This window comes from Phocoena sinus, chromosome 20, assembly GCF_008692025.1.
Source record: "Phocoena sinus isolate mPhoSin1 chromosome 20, mPhoSin1.pri, whole genome shotgun sequence".
NCBI classification, from domain to species: domain Eukaryota; kingdom Metazoa; phylum Chordata; class Mammalia; order Artiodactyla; family Phocoenidae; genus Phocoena; species Phocoena sinus.
This window is the reverse complement of record NC_045782.1, coordinates 29,665,069-29,688,536: the sequence shown is the minus strand read 5'-3', so window position 1 is coordinate 29,688,536 and position 23,468 is coordinate 29,665,069. Positions and strand designations below refer to the sequence as shown.

Sequence of the window (23,468 nt, the reverse complement as noted above, 5' to 3'; positions counted from 1 at the left end):
AAAAAAAGACTAATGTGGTAAAATTTATAATACATATGCAACTAGTATAATGAATTTGTTTCCAGCATTTATAAAAGAGTAACAGGAAATATGACAATTTTTCCTGTCTTTCATATTCAGCAAATTCAATATATGGCATTTCCCTTTTCATTCTTTTAAAACACGACATAAACGCTTGAATGTGTTTGAAAACTCTGCCTCTTCTGTGGGCATTCTATTCACGTTAATTTTAATTAAGAGTTTTAAGTGATGTGTTCCACATTTTTCATTTTATAAGAAACTGTTAGGGGAAAAAAAGTTACAGGGAACATAAAACTTAGTGATTCCAAATGATGAATTAAAAAATAATTCAAATGGTAACAGGAAGTCTTTAGCAAATGAACTATTCCTCAATGATATACATGTGAATGAACTTAAGCATATAAAAATGCTTTGTGTGGATATGCAGATTAAAATACATCTACCACTGATCATGTAGTCCAAAATTTCCCAAAATATATTAAGCAAGCCATAAAAAGAATAATTGGAACTTCTGAAAGTAAGGTCACCATATAGTCTGATACCTCCAATGCAGTAAAGCTTAGTTTATTAAGAAATGTCTGACCTTACTTTAGTATTACAACAACTCAGAAAATGAAATGAGTCTTCTAAGAATAAACACAGAGTATTTAAATCTAGGAGAGAGACATATAATACTTACCTAATTTGGACTGATATATAACCATTTGCTATGTGTTTATCAAGTTTTATAAACGTTAGTAAAACTTTACAAAGTAGTATAGTTGCACCATCTATACTCCTTTTCCCTGCTATTGTCTACTTGGTATCAATGCTTCCTGGTACCTAAGGTTTCCTGCCTTCCTTCTGAATGTTATTCATGAACAGGAGAAGCTCTAAAGGTTTCTTTTACATGGAAGCTAGGAAGCTGGTAACTTTATGAATTAATTATCTACTGACTTGGTATATGTCTGGCTTCAATTTCAATGAGGTACAAAGAATCAGGACAGTGAGGTTAATTTTGAACAAATATGAAAATGGACATCTTACCCACATGCAGGCCTCAATCCTAACTTTTGAGATGATGCTCCATAAAGAAATGGTTCCTTCAGTGCCCTCTTCATCTGGACAAATAATCTGATCAGGATAGGGTGGTTCAGGGAAATTAACTGAATTGCATTCATAAGCAGCTAATGTAACTGAAGCTATATGTGGACCCTACAAAAAAATATGAGAAATCTCTGATGAGAAATATTAAAGAGAAAGCAATTATTAATAGACATGTTATTTTAATGGTACCTTAATCACTCTATATTAATAGAAAAATGCTAGCTTTTAAAGAACAAGAATCTACCTAATACTTCAAGATGCAACTGATAATTTGAAAAAATAATCCTTTCCAGAATCTCTTATGGTTTGCTTTCTTAAAAACCAATTTCAAATCTACTCAGGTATAATTTACATATAGTAAGAGCCATTTTTTTAGGTCAGTAGTTCAATAAGCTTTGACAATTACATTCAGTCGTATAACCATAACCTATCAAGATAAAGGTACAGAACAGTCCCGTCACTGCAAAAAGTTCTCTTGTGTCCTTTTGTAGTCAATCTCCTTCCCCCAACACTAGACCCTGGAAACCATATGATTTCTGTCTTGATTCTTATTTTATTTATCCACATATCTCTTTTGTAAGAATGCCATCCCCTGTGATAAAAACCTCCTGTGCCCCTATTCCTTTAGGCATAATTTGAGAATACTATATTTTGTCCTTACTTAAAAAACAGTTGATGCAGACATAGAAAACAAACTTACGGTTACCAAAGGGGACAGTGGGGGTGGGGGTGGGAAATTAGGAGTTTGGGATTAGCAGATACACACTACTACATATAAAATCGGTAACCAAGGACCTACTGTATTGCACAGGAAACTCTACTAAGTATCTTGCAATGACCTAAAATGGAAGAGAATCTGAAAAAGTATATATATATATATATATATATATATATATATATATACACACACACACACACACACACATATATAACTGAATCACTTTGCTATACACTTGAAACTAACACAACATTGTAAATTAACTATACTTCAAAAAAAAAAAGTTGATGAAGTAATTACATCACTTATCTTTCCCACTGACATCCCAAAACAAAAATAAAACTGTGGAATCAGTATCAGTTAGTTTTTCTTTTAAACTAATTTTTTCTATGGAAGCTTTTGGGCTGCTTTGTACCTTTATTTAGAAATATTACAAATTAATAATAATCATATAGATTAAAATGAATTAACATTTAGATGTGTGATAAAGGTTTAAACACAGTGGTTTCCAAATTAACATGTATGCCATGACGAGGTGTCTGCATAAGAATCAACTATGGACTTTGTTAAAAATATAAATTTCAGCGTCCCCTAAGCATAAGTTGATTCAATAGATGGACATGGGAACCTGTATGTTTTATTTTATTTTTATTATTTTTTAAGATTCAGGGTTTTTTTTTTAAGATTTATTTATTATTTGTTTTATTTTAGGCTGCATCGAGTCTTAGTTGCGGCATGCAGGATCTTCGTTGAGGCATGCGGGATCTTTCAGGATCTTTCGCTGTGGCACGCAGGCTTCTCTCTAGTTGTGGCGCACAGGCTTTCAGGGTGCCTGGGCTCTGTAATTGTGGCACGCGGGCTCCAGAGCATGTGGGCTCTGTAGTTTGCGGGCACGCAGGCTCTCTAGTTGAGGCATGTAAGCTTTAGTAGTTGTGGCGTGCAGACTTAGTTGCCCTGAGGCATGTGGAATCCCAGTTCCCTGACCAGGAATCAAACCTGCATCTCTGCATTTTAAGGCAGATTCTTTACCACTGGACCATCAGGGAATTCCCAACCTGTATGTTTTATGTATTTATTTATTTTAACTAATTGATTTTTTTAAAAATTTATTTATTTTTATTTTTGGTTGCGTTGGGTCTTTGTTGCTGAGTGCAGGCTTCTCATTGAGGTGGCTTGTCTTGTTGCGGAGCATGGGCTCTAGGCGCGCCGGCTTCAGCAGTTGCGGCACATGGGCTTGCGGGCTCTAGAGCACAGGCTCAGCAGTTGTGGCACATGGGCTTAGTTGCTCTGCAGCACGTGGGATCTTCCCGGACCAGGGCTCGAACCCGTGTCCCCTGCATTGGCAGACAGATTCTTAACCACTGTGCAACCAGGGAAGCCCCCCAACCTGTATGTTTTAAACAAGCTCCTTTAGAGTTTCAAATAGGTTAGGTTCTAATAGGCTATTAGGTGTCAGAAAATAAGCAAACTCAGACAAGTCACTTAACCTTTCTGGACCTCAAGCTACTCTTCTGCAAGGCAAAAGAATTAGATTCATCTTATGTTTTTATCTAGCTCCAAAATTCAAAAACCCCTAACATAATCAAGATGTCAATAAAATCTATTGCTAATTTCCAAAGTTCTCATGAAGTGTAAACTCTAGAAGTTGGATATTCTTAACATGTTACTGTAACACACGTATAAAGTACTAGGCTTAGAACAGTGCTGGGCATATAATAAGCCCTCAAAAAGTATTAGCCATTAGCTGTTATGAACAAAAGTACTGTATTTGTAGAATAAAATTATATACACACACATACATATGTATGTATATATAGATATACAGTAAGTGATCTTTGGATATAAGAAAACCTTTTTATTTATTTATTTATTTTTTGCAGTATGCGGGCCTCTCACTGTTGTGGCCTCTCCCGTTGCGGAGCACAGGCTCCAGATGCACAGGCTCAGCGGCCATAGCTCACGGGTCTAGCCGCTCCACGGCATGTGGGATCTTCCCAGACTGGGGCACAAACCCGTGTCCCCTGCATCGGCAGGAGGACTCTCAACCACTGTGCCACCAGGGAAGCCCATAAGAAAGTCTTTTTAAACCACATGGTGAAAGAATTTGTGGCTCAAAGACAAAGTGCATAAGATGTAGTGATGGAAATAAAACATTAAAGAACTCCTACTGCTATCCAGATAAAAGGTGACATTAAACAAATTTTTCTGTTGCATGTTAATACGAAAAAGAAAGACATTCATAAATCTAAGCTACATTTCTCCTTAAATACAGTTGCATTTTGTGTTCAAATAAAAATCTAAAAAATGAAATCCTACACTTAGCACTGACTCAATTAACTATAAGGTTTTCTTCTGGACCAAAAAAAAAAATTTATGTGAATTTTTAGTCTGTTCATCTTTTTCTTGAATTTTAATTCATAGAAATCAATAAATAGTGATAATAAGTTTAAAAAATGATTATAGAATCTCTAAAAAAGGAACTTTTATTGAAAAATTGTGATTAACCATGAAATCTACAACTGTTTCTTTGAATATTATGTGCACAAAAGAGATTTCAGTTAAAGAAAAAAGAATTATTTTGTGATCCTACACACACACACAAACCCAAGTTTAAAGTTTGTAGAATTCAGAGTAACTAAACAATTAGTGAAAAATTTCTCACTATACACTTACTTACAGCTAACATCAGATGCAATTTAAAAAAGGGTGGGGGGGAATTCCCTGGCAGCCCAGTGGTAAAGAATCCGCCTTCAAATGCAGGGGATACAGGTTCGATCGCTGGTCAGGGAACTAAGATCCCACATGCTGCGGGGCAACTAAGCCCACACACCACAACTACTGAGCTTGTGTGCCTCAATGAGAGAGCCCACCTGCTGCAAAATTACAGCGCCCATGTGCTCTGAAGCCTGCGCGCCACAACTACAGAGCCTACGTGCCCTGGAGCCTGTGTGCCACAACTAGACAGAAGTCCACATGCTGCAACGAAAGATCCTGTGTGCCTCAATGAAGATCCTGCGTGCCACAACTAAGACCCATCACAGCCAAAAAAAATAAAGAAAATAAATATTTTTTAAAAACCCCCGTAACTTCCACATTTACTGTTTGAAAACACAAAAGAGAAATGTGATACTACTAGGCAAAACAAAAGAAATTCAAGAGTCTGTCCATGATATCCCTACAACTGTCCTCTAGAAATGAACTCTAGGTGAAAAAAAATTGAACCGTCCTAGACACTAAAATTATAAGATTTCTGGGATTATATAGGAAGGAAAAACCTACATTTCTATTCCAGAAACAAGAATAAAATATGCACCCCAACAGATTAAACAGGTTATCCAACAAGATAAAAGACTGATTCATAGTTTTAATTTTAAATGTTCTAAAAAGGGAAATTTTCAGCAATCTGATGAGAATATTTTCCCTAAAGAAAGGATGGTTCACACAGTTAAACTGATATATACTTTCCATAACCACACTAATAGGTCATGATTACTCAGCCTTAGAGGCAGATGTGGTGGTTCCCAGACAAAATGAACATGAATAACTCAGCTTCTTGTCCTTTGTTCATTCTCAAGAGCCCATTTAACCTGTACCTTGACATTTTAGTTTAGACTGTGTTAACTGATAGGAAACCTCACAAGTTCTTTTCAACATTATAGGTTAATGTTTCCTAAATATAACAGACTTAACTGAGATAAATATTAGTTTACATGAAAAATCCAAACACAAAAACTAAAAAACAAGCATTTTGATTAAGAGAATTTTAAAAGTTACACATATTCAAACTACCTTTTAAGTCTGTTTTCTAAAACCTACAATTCCTACTACAATGTATCAAATACGAACGAATCACATTTAAACCATACTAAATGAAGAGATGAGGGATAAAGACAAACAGCTACAGTATAAGCAGCAAAGTCTACCTGGAAAGATCCACTATAAAACATAAAAATAACACAACGTACTGAGCAGGACATTCCAGCTCTCATGGGAGTATGCAAGTATTGACATATATGGGCTAGAGATTCTGGCCTGTGGCTGAGGGTTTTCTGCCTCATATCATGAAGCGACTGGTAGAGACGTACACTCCTACACTAAACAACTGGAAAACTAAACAGGATACGTGGAACAATTTTTTTCAGACACTGTACCACAGGCAGTATACTTCTGACTGCTGAGAGAAGGGATACAAATGAGGAAGCCTTGTGATGACTCTGGCTTTCCACTTGTAGACACATTCTGTGTCTGCAGTAAAGTCCATAGTCCAAAGACAAAGACCCTAAGCAAAGCATGGTGGTCTTGCTGCACTGAGAAGAAAATCTGAGTTCACGGGGGCTGAGTGGTTGAAATCTGTGGCGCAGAATACTAGTGAAGAGAAAGCTATGCAGAGAAAGGACTCTACATGTGTGCATGGGGGTCCCCTTGAGACTCTGGCACACAAAGCTCCACTGCATGCTATGATGAGATTTCATAAGGCCAGGCAAAGTACAATTAGTGAGAAAAGAACAATAGAGGGTTGTAAGCTGAACAATTCCTAGACTTCACACAGGGCTTGGAAACACTTGAACTTCATCTAGCTAGAGTGGAGAGACTCAACATTCAGGGAAGACCTTGGAAAGAGCCTACAGTAAAAGCTACTCTAGACAGACCATAATAGGGTTTTTAAAAAAGCCTTAAATAGATCAAGTTGATCCACTGGTACTGCCCCCAAAACAAAAAATTGACACTCTGTAAAAGAAGGTAACAAAATCCATACAATCAACAACTTAATACCACACTCCAGCGTCCAATAAGGAATAACTAGATATGATGTGAAGCAGTTTGGAAAATATGACACATAACCTGGAGAAACATTAATCAATAGAAACAGACCCAGAAATGTCAGAGATTATGGAATTAGCAGACAAGGACTTAAAAACAGTGACTATAAATATGTTCAAAGATTTAAAGCAACAACTGCCAAACTTCAGCCCAGGGGCCAAATTCAGCCCACCACCAGTTTTACAAATAAAGTTTCAAAGAATGCAGCCATGTATATTTATTTACATATCATCTCTGTCTAATTCTGTGCTGTAATGGCAAAACTGAGTAACTCTGACAAAGACTCTATGGCCTATGAAGTTTAAAACACTTATATGGCCCTTTACAGAAACAGTTTGCTGATCCCTGATTTAAAGGAAAAGATAAACACAATGAGGGAAGAAATATAAAGTATAAGAAAAAAACAAAATGGGCTTCCCTGGTGGTGCAGTGGTTAAGAATCCACCTGCCAATGAAAGGGACACAGGTTCGAGCCCTGGTCCGGGAAGATCCCACATGCCGCGGAGCAACTAGGCCCATGTGCCACAACTGCTGAGTGTGCACTCTAGAGCCCACGAGCCACAACTACTGAAGCCCACGCGCCTAGAGCCCATGCTCTGCGACAGGAGAGGCCACCGCAATGAAAAGCCTGTGCACCACAAGGAGTGGCCCCTGCTTGTCACAACTAGAGAAAGCCCATGCGCAGCAACGAAGACCCAAAGCAGCCAAAAATAAAATAAATAAATTAAAAAAAAAAAAAAGAACAGCAGATGTAGAGGGTGTATTGGATTCAGTCCACTGAATAAACCTAGTTTTAAAAATATATATATATATATATATAAAGTATAAAAAAAACCAAAATGGAACTTATAGAGCTGAAAATATAATATACGAATAGGAAAATTCATTGGATAATCAACAGATTAGATGCCACAGAAGAAAATATTAGAGAACTTGAAGACAAGGCAATAGAAAGTATTTGAACTAAAGGACACAGAGAGTAAAGGCTATGGAAGAAATGAACCTCAGTAACCTGTGGAATAATACCAAACAGTCTAATATACATGTAACTGGAACCCCAGAAAGAGAGGGTAAAGTGTGTGTGTGCGCACACACACACACTGGGGAAGGGATGGTCAAGTATTTTCAAGATTTGATGAAAAATATCAATCCATCAATTCACAGATTTAAGAAATTCAACAAACCTAGGTCAAGATCAACATAAAGAAAATAAAACACATAATCAAATTGCTGAGAATCACCATAATCACATCATAATCAAATTCTATAATTCAGCAATATCAAGAAAGTCTTAAAAGCAATCCGAGGCGATAAAAACACATTACAGGCATACCTCACTTTAATGCACTTTGCAGACATTGTGACTTTTACAAATTATAAAGGTTTTGGCAATCCTGCGTCAAGCAAGTCTATTGGCACCATTTTTCCAACAGCATTATTTTTAAATTAAGGTACATATATTGTTTTTTTAGACACTTAATAGAGTACATTATATTGTAAACATAACTTTTAGATGCACTGGGAAACCAAAAAATTCGTGTGACTTGCTATATATCACCATATTCGTTTTATTGCAGTGGTCTAGAACCAAACCCACAATATCTCCAAGTTATGACTGAGTCATCTACAGGAAAATACAGATAGGACTTCTCATCAGAAACAGACCAAAAGACAATAGAATTACTTCTCTAAAGTGCTGAAAGGAAAAAACAAAATCTGTGAATCTAGAATTCAGGGAAAATATATTTCAAAAATAAAGATGAAATAATAACATTTTCAGACATACAAAAGCCAAAAGAATTTGTTCCAGGAGATAAATGTTAAAGGAAGTTCTCAGATAGAAGAAAAGTGATACCAGATGGAAACTTTAATGTACATAAAAGAGTGAAGAGCACTGGAAACAGAGATCACCTTTCTTCCTCATTTTAAAATCTCTTAAAAAAAGAACTAGTTACTTAAAGCAAAAGCTATGACATATGTAGAAGTAAAATACATGACAACAACAGCATGAAGTATGGGAGGGAGAAACCAAAAAAAAAAAGTTCAATTCAAAAGAAGGCAGGAAAAGAATGAAAAATAGGTGGGACCAACAGTTTGATGATAGACTTAAACCCAACCATATTGACAACTACATTAATTGCAAATGGGCCAAACATACAAATGAAAAGGCAGAGAGTGTCACACTGAATTAAAGAGCAAGACCTCAGTACATGCTGTCCATAAAAAGCCCATTTTAAATATCCAGATCCAAAAGTAAAGGTAAAGGGATGAAAAAAGATAAACCGTGTAAACATAATAATACAAAAGACAGAGTATTCTACATTAATACCAGATTAAGTAGATTTCAGGAGAGGGTATATTACTAGAGATGAAAAAGGACATTTCATAATGATAAAAGGGCTAATTCTCAGGAAGACAGAATAATCCTAAATGTGCAGGCACCTAATAACAGAATGTCAAAATACATAAAGCAAAAACTAATAGAACTAAAAAGAGAAATAAACAAATCCACAATTAGAGTTGAAATTTCAACACACTTCTCTTTTTAGTTGATAGAATAAATAGACTGAAAACCAGTATGGATATAGAACACTTGAACAATATGGAACACTACACCCAAAAATAGCCAAATACATATTCTTTTCAAGTATACATGAAATCCAGTCACCAAGATAGACCATATACTGTGGTATAAAATGAATCTCAGCACATTGAAAAGAATGTGCCATGTGGCAAGGTAAGTAAAGATCAATACAAGGAGTACTTCTTAAGGAAAAGTAGCAAATGATAGTCCTCAAAGGTTAATTTTTCTATTTAAGGACAGTGTCCTTTAATCTATATAGTGGTAATCAAAGGAAGTTAAACAGCTATGTACAGCCCAGGTTGTTATTCCCCAGCACAGGAAGCTCTATAAATTTCCTAGTTACCAACCAGGTCATAAGTAACATTCACTAACTGCCCCTGAGAGTTCCTAATTACTGCCAATGGAAGTTCCCTTTAATGATAGGAAGGTCAAATTTTATAACTGTGATGAAAAGTTACACTCTCATCAGTGACAGGTTTTTAGGGTTCTTTTTTGGGGTGGGTGGGTACTTCAGTATACTCATGCTAAGTGAAGTCAACTCAACAAGATAGTTCAGCTATTTGTGACATATCAAACATCTGGTTTTGCTTCAGTTCAAAGCCTCATATATCTTAGTCTCATGAGCTGCATTACACTATATTTTCCAAAGTTTTGATAATGGAATAATTTTGCTTTGTCCAGGATAAAAGATGTAGTGCTTGGCCAGGCAAGAAGATGTCTGGGTGAGAGCAAAACCACAGTTAGATCAGGGGGTAGGATTTCTAATAAGAGCAGATATAGGTATTTGTGGAAAAAGTATTTTAACTTAAGACATTCTTTTAAGATAAATTTTAAAAGTTACACGTCTACAATTTACATTCATTCAGGAATAGTAAATATCCTACTAGCTCTGTCAAATTAAGAGAAATTTAGAATTAAAAAAAATTATCCTAGAGGTAAAATTATCATTCCTGAAATTATAACACACAAAAATATCCTAATCCAGTAGAGAAGAGAAATTCTAAGTAGTGCCCTGATAATAATGTAGTACCTATGTAAGCCCTGAGAAAGCAGTCCTGGTGCCACAAATACAAATTAGGATCTTTGTAAGAAAGGTGTGGGACAGTCACACCTTAAAACCTGAAAAAAAATCATATTAGTAAATGACAAACTAGTCTATGTATTGCTGCTTCATTTAAGGAAAAGTGTTTTCTGGATTTTTAACTTTATTGTTCAGTTCATTTGGGGGCCCTTTCTTCCAGAGACATTTTTTAAAAAGTGAAAACCTAAAATGATCATATTAGTTAATTATGAGCCTAATTTAGCCAAGCCTTTTTACCAACCAAGATGCAGAATATGATGTCACATTAAGAGCGCAGTATGTGTATGTATGAGGGTTTTTTGGGGTTTTTTTTGGCAGTGCCCAGCAGCATGTGGGATCTTAGTTCCCTGACCAGGGATCGAACCTGTGTCCCCTGCATTGGAAGTGCAGAGTCTTAACCACTGGACCGCCAGGGAAGTCCCTGTATGAGGTTTTTAAGGAAGATGAGCAGACAGACAGACAGACATTCTTCCACTGTAGGCAGCTCCCTCAGAACTGATAAAACATTCCTAAAGACTGGAGTTGTTTGCACATCTGTAATGTCAGTTCATAGCCTAATTCATCATCCACACACAGAAGTCAACTGAGATCCCAAAGGCAAAATTCCCAATTAGTTTTGTCTGGAAAGTTTAGGACAAAGGTAATAAAATCAAGAATCCTCTGCTGATTCACTGGGAAAACATTTGTTTGCCACACTCCTTCACTGAGGAACAAAAGGAGTCAGTGGCTAGTCTGGAATGTGATTCATTAGGAATATCTGGGTGATAAATAAATGAAAGGAGATGACAGATGGTTGTGTGTATGACTTGCAAAACCTTTGTTTTCTTTAAGTCCAACTTTTAGGGGAGTTTAGAAATGCTTTTACAAACAGGAATTGTACTCTTCAAATTCTTTTAATCATTGCTTTTCTCATCACAGTCAGAAAACAACTTACCTAAGGTTATGGTATACAAGAAAAAATTCTAGAAGGCTAGAGCATAAAACTGTTGATTCCAAAAGGGCACTGAGAAGTTTAACTAGTGTTTATATTCTTTTTGTGAAGAAGGTCCCAAGTTTACAAATTTAAGCCCCTGGTCCCTCCCTATAAAATGCAGTATAATATGTAAAAAAGCAGTAATTTGGCCATTAGTTAATGTGGATTTTAGTTCCTGTTAGTAACTTACTAGATGTAATCAGACTTCTATCTCACATTCCTCATTTGATTAAAAGCCTGAAAATAATGATAATAATGCCTGCACAACCTAGGTAACACAGCAATGTATGAGATTATGTAGTAAAAGTGTTACGATAAGCATAAAATAACCAAAACAAAAAATGTGTAAACTCTATAGCTCATGCTTCAGGTTATAAGGACCTATTTTTAAAGTCATTTTTATTATATTCAATCAATCCATAAATAAAGACATATTTCACTTTTCTTCTCTAAACCTAAGCAATTTTTTTTTTTTTTTTTTTGCGGTACGTGGGCGTCTCACTGTTGTGGCCTCTCCCGTTGCAGAGCACAGGCTCCGGACGCGCAGGCTCAGTGGCCACGGGTCACGGGCCCAGCCTCTCCGCGGCATGTGGGATCTTCCAGGACTGGGGCACAAACCCGCGTCCCCTGCATTGGCAGGCAGACTCTCAACCACTGCGCCACCAGGGAAGCCCAACCTAAGCAATTTTGATCATAAAGTTGGTTTAAGTGTTTAGGAGGAATGGACCACATATTTATAAAAAGAGCTTTTAAAAAGGTTATAAATTGTTTAAAATTATACCCAACAGAACAGATTTCAGCAAAACTGAATCTTCTTAGCTTTCATTTAAACACACATTAATAAATAGTGACTTAAGGGCAGGAAGTCAGTCAGTCTGTGCATACCCTTCTGTTTGGTGAAAACTCAGCCCTATGTCCTGGAGACCCTGGTTTCTACTTTTGATGTGGTGATGCTCTTAAGAGTTAATACATGAGTCATTCCTTGGGGAAAGACAGGGAGAATAGCTGATCATGCCCTCATCAAAAAAAGGCAAACAGACCCTTTCTAAGAAGGGCCTGTTGGTCTTCCCGCAAGAGCCCTGAGTCACTGCATGCTTATAGCCAGAGTCATTATACCTATAAAGAGCAATACTAAGTCACACTAGAACCTTACTTTTGGCAATTTCTTCTCTTTTTCTGTCTTATCAAGGGATACACACGTAAGCTATGGAGCAACAATCAGAAGTCAAGCAGGAAAAATAGTGAACAGGTTGGCTAACAATTTTTAAAAGAATTATTCCACCTCATGGCATTAAACAATTACTACAATAGTTCTCTTACTGAAACTGCTTCACTATTTCACTTCAACCTATGTCCATGCAGTTCTCCAAATAACACTTACTTTAGGCAATAAATAGCCAAGAGTCAAAACGTGTAAGAAACAGCTATATATATACATATATATATGTATATATATAAAACAGTACTATAAAGTATTATATACATACTATAAAGTACTTGTTCACTAAAGGAAACAGGGTGCTATAGACAGAGATGTTCTTTAAACATTTGATAGTGATCAACATGTTGGATTTTTTTTTTTTTTTTTTGGATTTTTTTTAATGTAAAATTTTTACCCCATTTTAGTGATGAAATGATCCTAAACGTTAAGGCAGAAACAGACCTCTGAATCTTACACAGGGGCAAATATCTCACAATTAACTTTCCCTGTACTTATTTTATAACAAAGAGCCAAAAATTTTTTTCTATTAAAATGGTCATTTTGGGGGACTTCCCTGGTGGTGCAATGGTTAAGAATCCTCCTGCCAATGCAGGGGACACGGGTTCGATCCCTGATCCAGGAAGATCCCACATGCTGTGGAGCAACTAAGCCTGTGCACCACAACTACTGAGCCCATGAGCCACAACTACTGAGCCCGTGTGCCACAACTACTGAAGCCCGCATGCCTAGAGCCTGTGCTCCGCAACAAGAGAAGCCACTGCAGTGAGAAGCTCGCGCACCACAACGAAGAGTAGCCCCCTCTCTCCACCACTAGAGAAAGCCTGTGTGCAGCAACAAAGACCGAACACAGACAAAAATAAATTAATAAAAAATTTTTTAAAAGGTCATATTTTGTTTTTATTTTTAAGTAGAATTCTTTATTCATTTATATCTTATTTTTACACCTGATAACTGCATTCTGAACTTACAGTTTTATGGCCATGGTTTTTCATGGTACTTAAAACACTCTTGACATCTACTAACTTAATTCCAGTGAATTTAAACTACCAATTTTTATCTATAAAACTATATTCTTAATTTAAAATCGTCATATTAAACAAATGACTCATAAATACCATTCAGATAATAATGTCTTGATGTTGTATCTTCTTATAAACCTTGATCTACTCTACAATGTAACTGAATAGTTCCCAAACTTTTCTACATACCAACTGCCATCTAGATAGGGCAGTTCTAATGTGAAAATCCCTACCAGGGCTTCCCTGGTGGCGCAGTGGCTGAGAATCTGTCTGCTAACGCAGGGGACACGGGTTCGAGCCCTGGTCTGGGAGGATCCCACATGCCACAGAGCAACTGGGCCCATGAGCCACAACTACTGAGCCTGCGCGTATGGAGCCTGTGCTCCGCAACAAGAGAGGCCGCGATAATGAGAGGCCCGCGCACCACGATGAAGAGTGGCCCCCGCTTGCCGTAACTAGAGAAAGCCCTCGCACAGAAACGAAGAGCCAAAAATAAATAAATAAAAATTAAAAAAAAAAGAAAAAGAAAATCCCTACCATTTTGATCCCCAAAGGCGAGAGAATTCAGTGGTTAAAATATATGACAAAGAGAAAAATTAACTGCAAAATATATTCAGTCTTCTATTTATAGCTCAATATTTGAGTGCCTTTAACAGTTTTTAATGATTGTTGATAGTTTTTGTTCTGAGTTCTTTGTCTAAGTGCTGGGCTTATTTTGAAAGGAATATAGGGCTTGGGAAGCCTTTCTCCGGGAAACTGCTCCACCTAGTGTCAAAAACTGTTCATGTATCACATTATTTGTAAATTCCTGCCGAAGGACTCATTTCCTTTGTTACTGTTAAATAGAACAGACTTTATAATCATTAATGGCATACAGTTTACAAATGGCTCTTAAATCATCTGCTTGTCTTATAACTTGAGGAATAATAATGTGAATGCATATAAGGAGCATGTCTGAGATATATTTCTCATTATGAAGTACCAAAGTTCCTGTTAAACTGGTTTTTTACCAGGTTATTATTATGAATATATTATGAATCATATATTCTAGTAATGGGAAATAATTTTAAGGTGGCTACTGAAATTACCCTATCACTTCTCCTAATTGTTTGTATCAATCTAAACGTAATCCACAAATTATTTATTTCTCTAAATAAGTGCTGTGTTGTGAAGACCGGTATTTAATAATTGCACACATCAATGGTTTAAAACATGAGATTAGAACTAAATTTTGCTGTCATCAGGCAGCTCATTTGGAAGAAATTCTTTTACTTTTCTCTTCATGAAAAGTTGTTTTTTTTTCCCCTTGATGGTCTCACAGTCCACTCAAGCACTCACACAACTATATTCTCTTCTAAAACATCATGTTAAGTCTAATATTATGACCTGGGAGAAGTGCTAATCCTTTTTTGGCAAATGGAGGAATCAAATGCATAACGTGTCACGTAAAAATCCTTAGGGGGTGGCTAGCTCACTAAGGCTCCCAAGCTCAATATGCTTCTTCTGGTGTACTACTGTTATCCCATGAGTTAGAGCAACGGTTAGCAAACTACAGCCGGCAGATCAAATCCAGTCGGCTACCTCTCTTTGTGAATAAAGGTTGACTGGAAAACAGTCACATTCATTCCTACACACTGTCCCTGGATGCTTTCTTATTACCATGATAGATATGAGGAGTTACAAAAGAGATTGCATAGCCCGCAAAGCCTAAAATATTTACTATCCCTTTACGGTCCCTTTTCAGCAAAAGTGCTGCCCCTGGGCTGCCTCCCCTTGGGTCAAATCATTATTAAGGTGAAAATTTTGACACATTCAAACACAGAGATACAACAAAGAGGTTAACAGCAGCCATGTTCTCTTCATTAACTTGTTTTCACTCTGGGCATTATTTCCACTAGTAAATAAGCATTCCTGGATGGCCTGGAATGGAAACCTGCTACATATATGCTAAGACTAAAATAAATTCGTTAATGGATTTCTGGAAATTAGTATCCAAGAGAAGAGGGCTTAGAAGGTATGATCTTAGAAAAATTTACCAGCCACAGAACCTTTTTTTGCATCTGATCTACTTACAAAAAACATGAGTAAAGTAAATGGATGAAATCAGTAAACTTGCACTACTTGCCAGACAAAATTAGCTCACGAATTAGACATCTATTACAGGTGTATTTATGCAAAATGACTTCAAAATCCTAAAACAAAAGAGCAGATGTACTAAAACAGAGTATTTATTTAAGTATAGTACATATAGAAAAGTGCATAATGCAATCATCTTAATGAATTATTTCAGACACAGGTATCCTCTATCCAGATCAAGAAATATTAGAAACACACAAGAGGGACACATCCTATTGGTTGTCAAGATTTACTACAAAGCTGCAAGGATGAAAATCTTTTTTCAATTACTTTGTCAATTTCTACAAAAACACCTACTCAAGTTTTGACTGATATTGCATTGATTATGTAAACAAAATTGGGAAGAACAGCTACAATATTGTGTCTTCTAATCCATGAAAATAATATATACCTTCTGTTACCTGGATCTTTTTGCTTCCAACAATATTTTATAATTTTATATAGAGGCCAAGCACATCTTTTGTTAGATTTATTCCTAGGTATTTGCTTTTCAAAAAAATGTTATTATAAATGATGCTTTCCAAAATTTTCACTCTCTAAATGTTTATTGTAGTATACAGAAACACAATTGTTACATACACGTTGACCGTATAGCCAGTAACTGTGTTACACTTCCCTATTCTCCAAGTTTGTGGAAGTTATCTCCTTCTCTAAATTTCTGCCAAGTTCTGCTTTCCATAAGTTGAGTATATATTAGTAAATACAAATTTAGACCTGTTATATCTTCCTGGTGAACGGAGTCTTTTATTATTACCAACAAACACATTCTATCTATTAATTCTTCTTGCCTCATACTTTACTTTGATTTCAATATAACTACATGAGCTCTTCTTGGTTGGCATCAAATGGCTCATCTTTTTCCATCCTTCACCGTTAATCTTTCTGTGTATATTTTAGGTATGAAGGCTGGATTTAGCAAATAGCTGAATATTTTAAAATATTTATTTGGATAACTGGAAGAAACATTTATTCCATTTATTGATATATTTGGATTTAAATATACCACTGAATGCTTACTACTTATCCTGCCTGTTCTATGTTCCTTTTGTCTGCTTTCTTTCCCTCTTTTGGCTTGGCTTTTTAAAAATTACTTGGTTTTTACTTGTGCCTATTAGCTTGATAGTTATATATTCTTGTACTACTTACCCTAAAGATTATAATATAGATCTTTATTAATTAATGTCATATAAATTAATATCTTACCTTTTCTAGGGCAATGCAAAGACTTTAGAATAACTTAATTTCAATTACTCCACATGTGATTTGCAGATGATCTATTTTAACTCCCTCTAAATACTTTAAATCTCTCAAAACATTATCATTACATTATCATTAAAAACATAATGTTGGGCTTCCCTGGTGGCGCAGTGGTTAAGAATCCACCTGCCAATGCAGGGGACACGGGTTCGAGCCCTGGTCAGGGAAGATCCCACATGCCGCGGAGCAACTAAGCCCATGCACTGCAACCACTGAGCCTGCGTTCTAGAGCCCGCGAGCCACAACTACTGAAGCCTGTGCGCCTAGAGCCCGTGCTCCACAACAAGAGAAGCCACCACAATGAGAAGCCCCTGCTCACCACAACTAGAGAAAGCCCGCACGCAGCAACAAAGACCCAACGCAGCCAAAAATAAATAAATAAAATAAATAAAATTTAAAAACATAATGTCAAAAAAATAGAAAGACAAAACAAAAAAAGAAAAAAAACCATAATGTCAACCTTAATTTAAATTTACCCATATATATACCCTTTTCTTAATCTTTATTTGTTCCTGAATCTGAGCTTCAATCTAGAATCACTTTCCTTCCATTCAAAGAACACTTTTTAGTATTTCCTTTAGAGCATGTTTGCTGGTGGCAAACTGCTCTGTTTTTCTGAAAGTACCTTTATTTTATACTGTTCAGGGCACACTTTGAGTATATTCTGTTGGTAGTTATTTTCTTTTAGACCTTTAAAGATATTCCACTGTCAGCTGACTTTTACTCTACTCAATGTTCTGTGGTGACCTAAATGGCAAGGAAATCCAAAAAAGAGGGGATATATGTATACATATAGCTGATTCACTTCGCTGTACAGCAGAAACTAACACAACATTGTAAAGCAACTATACCCCAATTTAAAAAAAAGCTGATGCACTTGCTACTGCTATTGCTGTGAAAAATAAATTGTCCTTCATCTCTGAAACAAAACAAAAAAAATCAATGACAGCAAATCAGTCTCACTGAAATTCCTCTGAAGATAGTATGTCTTTTTCTCCATCTCTCCTTTTTTGTTCTGGATATTTTTCTCTGGCCGATTTTGCAGTTTATTAGTCCTGTCTTAGCTGCTGTCTACTGAAGTCCATTAATTGAGTTCTTCATTTCAGATAATGTTTTCTTAATTCAAAATTTTCACTTGCTCTCCTCTGTAGTTTTCAATCTCTGCAAAAATACTCAAACTTGTTTTTTACTTCCTTGAAACACATTGATTTTGGATTAAAGTATACATCTAATAACTTCGTTAAATAGATCCCCTATGGATCTATTTCTCTTATTTCTTGTTTCGACCAAATTATCATGTTGCTTCAGATATCTGATTCCTTTTGATTGAATGCTAGACTTTTTTTTTTAAATATAATGTGATGCCTAGGATTATTTTATTTTCCTCCAGACTTAAGATTTAGCCTGAGCTTCAGTCCCTGTATGGGCTGATTTGTATCTAGTTCATCCTTATGTTTAAAGTGTGGCCCATCAAGTTCCAATCCAAAGCCTGCAGGTTTATTAAGGCCATATACTTAACTGGTTTCACCTCTCTGGGTTTCCCCTTTAATCTAGATGTTGGCCTTGTAATTCTTTGCTATCTTTTTATCTCTATGGTGGCTTTAAACAGATGTTTTAAATTTTTATCAACTTTTTAAGATACTTTCACAAGCGAGTTGATCCAAACGGCCTAATCTATTGTCACTGAAAATGGAACAGTAATCTGTGGTTTTCAACTATGGTATTACATTCTGCTACATTAAAATCAATTGTGGGAAATTTTGCTTATAGTTTCTTAAGAATAATAGCTAAAGCAGGAAAATTGAAAATGATTGTTTTAAAAATAATATCAGAGCAAGAAAAATGACAATAATTATTATAACAGTGGCTTAACATTTACTGAGCACCTTATATATACTAGCCACTGAATGAAAAGTATACATGTTTTATTTCATTTAATCCTCCAAACAGCCTTATGAGATAGGTACTATTATTATCTTTTCCATTTACAGTTGAATAAACTGAGGCTTAAAAAGTTAAGATATTTGCCAAATATCACAGAGTTAGTAATATCTGACTATGCATTCAAATCCAGCTCTGAATATGCCCTATTAAGTATCTCCCATGATAGGAATAAAAGATTTTAGTCCCATAACAAAATCACCCTCCATCAACTGCATATTCTTAAATATTAAAGAAAAAGATACAATTATGGTATTACATCTGAAACTATGCATGCCATGGGAGTATGTCCTGCATGTAAAAATATATATCACAATGGAAAGTCTGATAACTGCGAAACTAATTAATGAATGTGCAAAACTATTAAGAAAACTTATTTTCATTCACATGCATTAACTGGCATTATATAGTCATAAATACAGATAAATAATAGAATATGCCTCTAATTTATTTGAGGGCTTCATATTTATCCAGAATAGAACCTGCAAATATAGTATAGTTGTATTAGCAATGCCACCTAGTGGCAAACTAATATAGCCACAGTTAGAAAAAAAAGTGCTATAAGAGTGGTTCTTAACATTTTATGGGTTACAGAATCTGGAGAATCTAATACTATAGGCCCTTTCTGCCAGAAAGATGCATATTTGCGAAGACACATAACAAGTATAGTGTTCAGGGAATTAACAGCCCTCCTGAAGCCCATGTGTTGACTGTTAGAATTAATGGAACAAACCAACTAACCTAGAGGCCCAACCAACACCCCTTGAGCCTTGAGAAGGAATCCATTCACTTTCCCCTTCATCTCTTCCTCTCTGGTTAGCAATCACTATTCCTGCATAAACAGTATCTAACTCTTCCTTTGTGGCTACATATCTGTTCTCGGCAAACTACTAGATTTCCCAAATCAATTTACAAAATTTGATAGTAGTCATTCTTCCTTTTGATTTTCACTAAATTTAATTTTAAAATTTAATCACAACTATTTTTACATCTAATGTTTAAAGAAGTGATGACAATTTTCAGGACATCTGAATTAAGTTAAAAATTTTCAATTATATCTAAAAATACAAATGAAATTGTTGATTGATAAATTTAAAAATCAAGATAACTTTTCCATTTTAAAGACAGATATATAGGTATATAATATTTTAGGAAATACAGTAATATTTGTAATCACCATTTAGTTGCACAATGAGTTAAAATTAACTAAATGATTACTTCCAAAAGAGGTTAACTTCCATGCTGGGAAGAATGTAATTGAGAAAGTCTGTCTATGCAGGAAAAATGTTCCTATTTCACTTTAAAGCCATAATTTCCAGTAAAAAGAACCATGATCGAGAATGAATTAAATCTTTTCCCTTTGTTAAACTCAGTTTCTTTTTCACCTGTTTTGCTGTAAATTATTGTCAAAAGAAGGATCATTTTTCTGACCAGACTTCTCTCCTAATATAGTTAATTGCTTTCTTGACTGAGGAGTTATATGGGTATATGGAAAGAGTGCCTATTTCATCAGCACAAAAATGTATGACATGAGAATGTTAACATCACATCTCCCTAAGTGATTATGTAAGGGCTCATAAATGAAAGGAGGTGTAATTAGGACTTTCCAGATACAATCACATTTGACAAATATAAAACAAAAGGAATGGTGATCTATAAGGATAAAACTGTGTCAACCATCTATCACCAAGAAAATGTTACGTTTTAAAAATCTATCCAGAGTTTTGAATAGCTTCTTAAATAATAACAGAGATCAAATTCTTAAACCTTTATTCGATTCTGCTTTGCCTTTGGTTTCCTGGCTATTTTTCTCCATAATTGCCAAAGTTCACAAATGCACAGTCTATACTTACTCATGAAATTTTTTTACTATACATTTGCTACACTATTGGTTATTGACTACCGTGGCTCTTGGGAGGACTACATGACATAATTCATGTAAAGTGCTGAGCAAAAAGCCTAGCATGGGAAAACATTCAATAAGTGTTAGCTAGTCTATCAGTCAGGATAGGTTTTAACAACAAACAGCCCCAAAATCTTAGTAGCTTAAGACAACTAAATTTATTTCTCCCTTACTCTACATATCCATCAGAGGCTAGCAAAGGGAATCTGTTCATCACAGTCAGAGACTCAGGCTCCAGGTGAAAGACAGTATGACAAACCTTGAAGCATCTGCCAGGAAGCAACACCTATCACTTATGCTCACATTTCAAAGCAAATCATATGGCTGGAGTTCAACAGGATGGGGATGCAACATCTCCCCACAAAAATGAATACCAAATATGGATAAAAAATAATAAACTGGGACTTCCCTGGTGGTGCAGTGGTTAAGAATCTGCCTGCCAATGCAGGGGACACAGGTTCGATCCCTGGTCCAGGAAGATCCCACATGCCGCGGAACAACTAAGCCCGTGTGCCACAACTACTGAACCTGCACTCTAGGGCCCGTGAGCCACAACTACTGAGCCCGCATGCCACAGCTACTAAAGCCCGCGTGCCTAGAGCCCATGCTCCACAACAAGAGAAGCCACCACAATGAGAAGCCTGCTCACCGCAATGAAGAGTAGCCCTCACTTGCCACAACTAGAGAAAGCCCATGCACAGCAACGAAGACCCAACGCAGCCAAAAATAAATAAATAAATAAATTTATTAAAAAAAAATAGAACTGATTTCAACTAGAATTACTCTGATGACAATGATGATGAAAATGTTTGCCATTTTCAGTATTAGTAGTAGTAGTAGCTATGGTTAACTTCTTGTAATCTGACTTCCATCCCAACCAGGTAATTGAAAATAAACAAAAACCAGTGACATCTTTTATCTTCCTTTTGTTTGACTTCCCTGAAAATTATTTTTTGCAAATGCTTGTTTTCCTTCATTTTCCCTGTTATACCTAGGGAATCCTGGAAGGAATCCTGTGTCCAAGAACTAACAGATCTAAGAGCTAATCTGCTCAAATGGAAATGGCATATGCTGGGTATCTCTTTATATTTCTTTTTAACATTAACATATTGCTCTTCAAGCCTTTACATACTGAATTTGTTTGCTATATTGGCCTTTTATCCATTTTTGATCACTGTTGTCTAAAAAAGTTGATTTTTGGCAAAATCAACACTCATTCATGATAAAAACTCTCAAAAAAAAAATCCCCAAAACAAACACAACTCGCAGCAAACTAGGAATAGAAGTGAGCTTTATCAACTTGATAAGAAAATCTACAAAAACCTACAGCTAACATGATACTTAATGGTGAGAAAGTAAAGGCTTCCCCATTAAGGTTGGGAACAAGGGAGAATGTCCCTCTCACCACTTCAACATCAGACTGGAAGACCTAGCTAATGCAATAAGACAGGGGGGAAAAAAAAAAAGAAAGGGTATACAGACTGAGAAGAAGTAAAACTGTATTTGCAGACAACATGATTATCTATATAGAAAATCCTAAAGAATTGACAACAAAGTCCTGAAACTATTAAGTGATTACAGCAAGGTTACGGAATACAAGGTAAATACACAAAAGTCAATTGCTTTCCTATATATCACCAATTAACATACACAATCCACAAATCATGCCCCTAGGTATTTATCCAAATGAGTAGAATTCTTATATACCCCCCAAAACTTGCACATGAATGTTTACAGCATCTTTATTCCTAATTGCCATAACTTGGAAACAACAATATCCTTCAATAAGTGAATGGATAAACAAACTGTGGTGGTACATCCAGAAAATGGAATATTATTCAGCAATAAAAAGAAATGAGGTATCAAGCCATGAAGACACAGAGGAACTTTATTTTTTTAACATCTTTATTGGAGTATAATTGCTTTACAATGGTGTGTTAGTTTCTGTTTTATAACAAAGTGAATCAGTTATACATATACATATGTTCCCATATCTCTTCCCTCTTACGTCTCCCTCCCTCCCACCTTCCTTATCCCACCCCTCTAGGTGATCACAAACCACTGAGATGATCTCCCTGTGCTATGCGGCTGCTTCCCACTAGCTATCTATTTTACGTTTGTTAGTGTATATATGTCCATGCCACTCTCTCACTTTGTCACAGCTTACCCTTCCCCCTCCCCATATCCTCAAGTCCATTCTCTAGTAGGTCTGTGTCTTTATTCCCATCTTACCCCTAGGTTCTTCATGACATTTTTTTTTTCTTAGATTCCATATATATGTGTTAGCATATGGTATTTGTCTTTCTCTTTCTGACTCACTTCACTCTGTATGACCACAGAGGAACTTTAAAAACATATTGCTAAGCGAAAAAAGCCAGGCAGAAAAAGACACATACTGCATAATCCCAACTGTATGACATTCTGAACAAAGCCAAAACTTATACAGATAGTAAAAGATCAGTGGTTTCTAAGGGTTTGTGGATAGGGGGAAGGAGAAGAGTAGGAATAAACAGGTGTAGCACAGGGTATTTTTAGGGAAGTGAAACTATTCTGTGACACTGTAATGGAGAATGCATAACATTAAGCCCTTGTCAAAACCCACAGAACTATAGAACACAGAGTGAACTCTAATGTAAACAATGGGCTTTAGTTAGTAATGTATCAGTATTGGTTCCTCAGTTGTAACAAATGTACCACAGTAAAGCA

At 35.9% G+C, this 23,468-nt stretch overlaps 1 protein-coding gene across 3 annotated transcripts in view; it reads right to left on the bottom strand.

Moving 5' to 3' along the window:
- VMP1 (vacuole membrane protein 1) overlaps positions 1-23,468 on the bottom strand; it is a 132,206-nt gene that overhangs the window by 74,557 nt on the left and 34,181 nt on the right. For all 3 annotated transcript variants that reach the window (XM_032615635.1, XM_032615636.1, XM_032615634.1), the window contains exon 6: positions 1,048-1,215. In XM_032615635.1, the coding sequence (XP_032471526.1) occupies positions 1,048-1,215 (168 nt within the window). The remainder of the gene's footprint in view (positions 1-1,047; positions 1,216-23,468) is intronic.